Consider the following 7,306-nt stretch of genomic DNA (forward strand, 5'->3'; position numbering starts at 1 on the left):
GAGATAAGAGAGGTATTAGGAGGTGCGGGAAGGATTTGAATGTGACCACCTTGGTCTCGTGTGCTGTTACGGGTATGAGGGCTGATGTCACTTCCCGGCTGCCCACACCATGGAAAGGTACTTCCTGAGGAACCTGAAAGGGAATTCAGATTAGTGTTGATCTTAACGACCTGGAAGCGTGACCGCAGAGTCCAAGAGACAACTGCTTGAGGCCGGTTGCGCACGGCCTTTTCGTGAAAGGTTTTTAATGGGTTAGCTCCGTTCTTCAAGGGGCTTTACCGCCGGAGACGGAAATCCGTGAGGTAAGGTGAGGTGTGACATTTTTGGGGTCGACCTTTTCTAACCCCACCCTCCTTGTGGGAAGGCAGCATCGCTGCAGATGCTGGTTGTCTGACTGTACAGAGGTGTGACAGCAGTAAGGTGTTTCCTTCAGACAACCAGCATGACAGCGATGCTGCCTTCCCACAAGGACGGGTGGGATTAGAAAAGGTCGACTATAAAAATGCCACACCTCACCTTACCCCACGGATTTCCGTCTCCGGCGGTAAGGCCCTTTGAAGAACGGAGCTAACACGTCAAAAACCTCCCACGAAAAGGCCGTGCGCGACCGGCCTCAAGCAGTTGTCCCTTGGGCACTGTGGTCACGCTCTCAGGTCACTGAGACCGCCTCTAATCCAATTTCCTTTTCAGGTACCTCCAGAAGAACCCTTCCACGGTGTGGGCAACCGCGAAGTGATAACCGCCCTCATACCTCTAACGGCACCCAAGACCACTGTATTCATAATCAACCTTCCTCTTCAATTCCTATTATTCCTCCTACATCGACTTTCAACCCTAAACTTCCTCCTTCGGCTTCCTCCTCAAGTGTCACCATAGCCAACGATTCTAATGCTCAAAACTCTGTCCCAGGTCTACTGAAACCTCGCTCCAAACTACACATTGGAGCTTTCAACGTACGCACTCTATGTCAAATCGGTCAGCAGGCTTCCTTGGCTAAAACCCTAGAATCTCTTTCCATTGATGTATGCTGTGTCTCCGAAACACGCATACAGGATTCCAGTATGGTCATTCACTTGACCTCACCTCGGCAAAACGGAGAGCCAACGAGATACACCCTCCGTGTATCTGGTGACCTGATGGCCAGTTCTCGTGGACTGGCAGGTGTAGGCATAGCACTAAGCATGAGGGCGGAACAAGCACTGCTAGAATGGATCCCCGTCAACAGTCGTCTATGTGCTGTTCGGCTAAACGGCTCCGTAAGAACTCGGAAGGATAGGGACACACGTCGTTTCTGCCTACACTCCCACTGACTACAGCTCAGATGAAATGAAAGATGAATTTTACAGAAAGCTGTCCGAACTTCTTCAGAAAGCTAAACGCTCAGACATAGTACTCGTAGGGGGGTGACTTTAATGCTCAGATAGGTAGTTTAAACCAAACAGATAGGCATTTAGGTGGGTATTTTAGTATTCCGACACAGCGAACAGATAATGGTGATCGCCTGCAGCAACTATGCTCAGACAATCGTTTATTTTTAGCAAACACAAATTTTAAGCATAAGGAGAGACATCGTCTAACATGGAGACCCCCTACACCAAACCAATGATGAACTCAAATAGACCATATTGCCATCAGTCATCGTTGGAGAGGGTCGGTAGAAGATTGTCGCTCATTCTGGAGTACCTGCTTAGACTCCGACCACGCCCTAATACGGGCACGCATCTGCTTGCGCCTCACTGGACGCAAAAAAGACCCACTAGAACTTAGTTGAGTAACGAGAAAACCAAAAGTAGGTTCCAGGAACAACTGAGGTCACGATTAGGTAGTTCTGAAGACGAGGCTGACCCAGATGTTGCTTGGAATGAAATACAAGCAGCTGTGGAAACAGCAGTGACATCTATTAGTGACTTAAACCACAGAGTTTCAAAGAACCAGTGGATTTCTTCAAAGTCTATCACACTGATGGATTCTCGCAAACTCGTCCCATCAGGTTCTGAACATGATGAAGAGCGACAACAAATCAGATCTAGGTTAAGAAAAAGTCTAAGAAACGACCGTGAGCAGTGGTGGGCAACGAAAGCAAAAGAGATGGAAAAGGCGGCGACTATAGGGAACACAAGACAGCTTTACAGACTAATAAAAGAAACTGGAATTAATAAGTCAAATGTAAGTGAGATTATTTCGGAAAAAGACGATACTCTCATCTGCTTCCAGTCCAGACGTTTAAAACGATGGGCGGAACATTTCAGAGAACAGTTCAACTGGCCTTCAGCTACTCTACAACTACCCTCCATTCCCAGACAATGTGAATGGAACATTGAAGTAGGTCCCCCAACTCTTGCTGAAGTTCAAAAGGCTATAGTTAATCTGGAACGAGGAAGGGCAGCTGGTCCAGATGGACTGGCTCCAGAGGTCTTTAAGGGTGATGGTCCAATTATAGCGATTAGGTTGACTAATATTTTAGCTAAGATCTGGGAGTTAGACGTTATTCCATCTAACTGGTCACAATCACTTATCGTCCCAATATATAAGAAAGGGTCAAAATCATCCTGTGACAACCACAGAGGGATTAGTTTAACTAATATAATATCTAAAATACTAGCCTCGATAATTATCAGACGCTTAACTAAGACTCGTGAACTGCAAACACGAGAGAACCAAGCTGGCTTTAGACCTGGTCGTGGCTGCACTGACCACATATTCACCATTCGTCAGATTCTAGAACACAGGCATACTTATCGGCGTCCGACAATGGTGGTCTTTCTCGACTTAAAAGCAGCATTTGACTCGGTAGACCGAGAGATTCTGTGGCAGTGTCTGTCATTGAAAGGCGTACCACAGAAGTACATAAACCTCGTAAAGGCTCTTTACTCGAACACTACTAGTCGAGTCAGAGCTTATGGCGAACTGTCATCTACTTTTGCAACCTCAAGTGGTGTCCGTCAAGGCTGTCCACTTTCTCCATTTTTGTTTAACTTGATCATAGATCTACTGATGGAAATAACTTTCTCGTCGACTGAGTTCTCGGGTATTGATCTCCTACCAGGAGGTCCACTTATCGACTTAGAATACGCAGATGACATAGTCCTGTTTGGTGAAGGCGCTGATAAAATGAAGAGTCTTCCGGTAGCACTGAGCAACAATGCCAGGATGTTTGGAATGCGCTTCTCTCCCTCTAAATGCAAGTTGTTGCTTCAGGACTGGTCTACGTTAACACCTGAACTAAGGATAGGGAGTGAAGTAGTCGAACGCGTTGACAACTTCACTTATCTTGGAAGTCTGATCAGCCCTAATGGGTTGGTATCGGACGAAATCTCAGCACGGATTCGAAAAGCTCGTTTGGCTTTTGCCAACTTACGTCACCTTTGGCGGAGGCGAGATATCCGTCTATCAATAAAAGGACGAGTATACTGCGCGGCAGTCCGTTCTGTTTTGCTTTACGGCAGCGAAACATGGCCATTAAGAGTAGAAGACACTCGTAAGCTATTAGTATTTGACCACAGATGCCTTAGAAATATTGCTGGCATCTGCCGGGATCACCGGGTAAGTAATAGTGAGGTTAGACGCAGGGTATTAGGGAATGATGGTAAATCAGTTGATGAGGTTATGAATCTTCATCGACTGAGATGGTTGGGCCACGTGTTACGTATGCCTGAACACCGATTACCACGACGTGCAATGCTATCCGGTCTTGGAAATGGTTGGAAGAAAGTTAGGGGCGGCCAAACCAAAACGTGGCATCAGTGCTTGAAGTCACTAACTTCTAGTCTGAGCCATGTTGGTAGATGCAGACTACTTGGTTGTGGTCCGCGTGACTTTCGTAACCAATGGTTGGAGACTCTTGGTGACATGGCTCAGAATCGATCACAATGGCATCTGTGTATACACTCCCTGTCTTCCCTTAAACTAAGAGATTAAAATCACTTCATATCTTTCTTTCTACGAACCAATTCTTTCTTCTTGTACTATATCTCTATATGCAATCTTTCTCTTATATATTACCACCTTTGACCTAACCACTGCTATGAATCCGTTGTTCATCTTGTTGTGGTGATGCGGTATGGCAACCTGGACCGATGCACATATGTGCCTGGTCCTACGTTGTAGCTGACTGACTGACTGACTGCTGTCACATCCCTCTACAGTCAGCAGTACGACTTCGCCCTCAGACCTTGAGTTGCTGCTTTTAGTCTTACTGTTCTCCGATCGACCTGCCTGGCATGGTAGAACCTACAGGAACATATTTTTCAACCAATTTAGCTCGGTTGGGTCATCACGATACGCAAGCCCGACCATCGCGTCAAGATAGCAGCTTCGGTCGGGATAAAGAGGTAGTAAAACAAATGAAATAATAATAGTAACAGCAGATTGAAATTCATTCTGTTTTACAGAGTTTAGTTTGATTCACAGCTTAAATAAGTTTCCTGTGCGTTACCAACGCTTTTTAAAGTAACTATATTTGCTTAGAGTGGTGATAATTAACATGTCTATGTTTTTCATTTAAATGATGTTGAAAAATCATGAAGTAACTCAATGCTTAGATTTAGGCGTTAAGGTGACTTGGGTTGTGTAATCTCATACGTCCTCATTTTCCAAGTCTCGGAACTGAGTAGTAGAATTAGCCAGCTAGTGGACGACAGAGCTAGTTAGAAAATCGCTTTCAGTCAGAATAGCACTGCATCATTCGTAATAACTACCTATGAGTACTCATTTCTAACAAATGCTTGTGATGAATAAATTGGCTGTGCACGAGATATGTAAGTTATAGGACTCAAACAACGAGAACAATACAAACCCAGGCATGTTCAGATAATGTACCCTGAGTAAATTTAAAAAATCGCGTCCTGATTTTTCTTTCAAATGCACAAAATATGATTGTAGTAGTGATTTACTTCATGATCAGGGAAATTCGTTCATGTTTTGTCATGTTATATTTATGTTCATTTTAAGGGGAAAGTGACAAAATAACACTAATTAGATTAAGAACCACTTGACTTTTCAGCTTTATCGTACAAAACACATTCAGTCCAAAAAACGAATCATAATAAGTCTTGTCTGGGAAGAGCGTATTGACAGGTCAATGTAAGTTTGGCATGCTAGTCTAATTGATACTTATAAAATCACACTTTGCATTAAGCTTCCGAAAAAAATGAAAATTGCTTTGAAAAACGAAAGTAATACTTCATCACAAAATGAGATACTATTCTTCTGACTGATGGTGTGAATTATAACTTAGCGATAGTTTCATGCTTTCCTGTGACTATCTTAAAAGCTCTTATCGTTTTATTGCTAACGAAGTGTCGCGATCATCAAATTTCTTCGGGTTGTTGCGTCGAATACACTTTCAAAGAGGAACATAACACTTTGTTAAAGCTTCCCCAAACTTTGCGTGATCTAAACACAATCACCTATTAACTATTAGGACTAAAATTAATTGAGTACGAAAAGTTTCTCACTAACAATAAAATACAATATACATCACATAATAAATAGATTTTTGGTGAAAAGAATATAATCGTAATACTCTTATCATCACTTCAATAACAAAAAAACTAGATGTTTGAAATGAAGTCGTTAGTCTTCTATGGAAATGGGGATTTATGACTACTACCGCCATGACGTTTCAATACTAATGATAGTGGGATGTCCGCTCTCAATTCAAGTAAAACTGAACTTCTAAAACCGTTATTTTTTAACTTAATAGTTTAGGGATCAAATAAGTTTGTATCAAAACTTCCAAAGCGGCAGCCGGCAGATGGGTCATTGCATAGTGGTAGCAACGTATGAAGTTTCTACCGATAAATCACACGTTAATGCATATTTTGCCATGAAACATCGCCTGTTCGTTATCCAAGCAAGATAAAGAGGCGATTGTATAATCTCGTCTTTTAATATTCTTGCCATTGCGTAATGGATAAGTAGGCTCTAAAGATCCCGATCAACCTACTACACAGACGAATTACTGCCGGTTTTTCGTTTAAAACCGAGATAGTATAAGTCACGTAACGATCAAGTTATTGAAAAAAAATATTATTTACATCTGAAAAATTCTTTTGAGGAAATGATCTGACTAGTTTTCGACATCAGTCTTTAACCACATTGTTTTAATGATTCCGGCCAGCTTACAGTTTCCAGTCAGGAATTGAAGGCATTTTAAGAAATTCACTCTTTAAAAACGTCAGTTTCCTAATTCCTTACTAACTAATTTGACAGGCTCGTCTTTCTTTACATGAGCATGTGGACGAGAGTTCCGCTTCATCTTGTACTTTGTTCTTTCCATCAATCAGCAGTCTTTCGCGTATGCATGGGTGGTTAAGGTGATAAAATACTTCTAATCTGTGTAATACACAACTCCTATTAAGAGATACACACAATAATTCCATTGCCTATTGGTCTAATTGTCATTAGTTCACGCACAAACAACTCGTCCCACTGAAGATAAAGTGTCATAAAAATGGATCTGATATCACATGAGGTTTTCAGATTGCTTTCTTTAAGATAAAACATATGTTACGTGAGTAGTTTTCCAGTATATGTCCATAATTCCCGGGTTTTTTCTTGAATAATTTATATGAAACTTAGATATCAAGTCTTGCTACGTAATATCCACCGTGTGCACTATACAGTTGCATAACACAGGTTTTCCCACGAATATATACTTCCGAAGACCTAAGTATAACTCGACTTCGATCGAAGTCACGAAAAATTACCTTGACAGAAACAAAAATGTTTTGCGTAGTATTTCCGAGCAAATAAAATGAATGAGAAACGCGTAACTTAATGAACATTTACAAATATCAAACTTTTTAATCGCAACTTTCATAACCCTGATAATATAGGAGCGAATGTAACCAGCTTTTAAATATTGAAATACTCTCGGGATAACATATACATAACATAATCAAAAACATTGAAAGATGACCCTTACACTGATAGGCATATTCTTTTGTAAGGGGAAATCCTTGTCGGACATCACTGTATTTTGCGCGATAGATCCACAAAATTCAGTTTATCACACTCATGAGGTCAGATTGTATAAACTATACTTAGTAGATTAAAACAACTCAGAAGCAGAAATTCCCGTTTGTTCACAGGACTAACGTATTCGATAAAATGATAAATGTCCCACCTACTAGTAACTACGAGCGTGCTCTTTGCTTAAAGTTACTCTAGCAGTGTTAGGAATATTTCGATTAACTAATATGACGTACTTCAATGAAGTAAAATTCGAAACACCGTTGCACTATGATTGGTGAGTGCGAAGGGTTTTGGAAAATTATTATGAGGCTACTAGCGACTGATAAAT

At 41.5% G+C, this 7,306-nt stretch overlaps 1 protein-coding gene across 4 annotated transcripts in view; it reads right to left on the reverse strand.

Moving 5' to 3' along the window:
* FRM-1_7 (DEAD (Asp-Glu-Ala-Asp) box helicase 1) overlaps positions 1–7,030 on the reverse strand; it is a 101,950-nt gene extending 94,920 nt beyond the window's left edge. For all 4 annotated transcript variants that reach the window (XM_051211949.1, XM_035731805.2, XM_051211948.1 and 1 more), the window contains exon 1: positions 6,929–7,030. In XM_051211949.1, coding sequence (XP_051072072.1) covers positions 6,929–6,973 — 45 coding nt within the window. In that variant the 5' untranslated portion in view covers positions 6,974–7,030. The remainder of the gene's footprint in view (positions 1–6,928) is intronic.
* Positions 7,031–7,306: the final 276 nt, after the last annotated feature.

Source organism: Schistosoma haematobium, chromosome ZW (assembly GCF_000699445.3).
Source record: "Schistosoma haematobium chromosome ZW, whole genome shotgun sequence".
In the NCBI taxonomy this organism is placed as follows: Eukaryota; Metazoa; Platyhelminthes; class Trematoda; order Strigeidida; family Schistosomatidae; genus Schistosoma; species Schistosoma haematobium.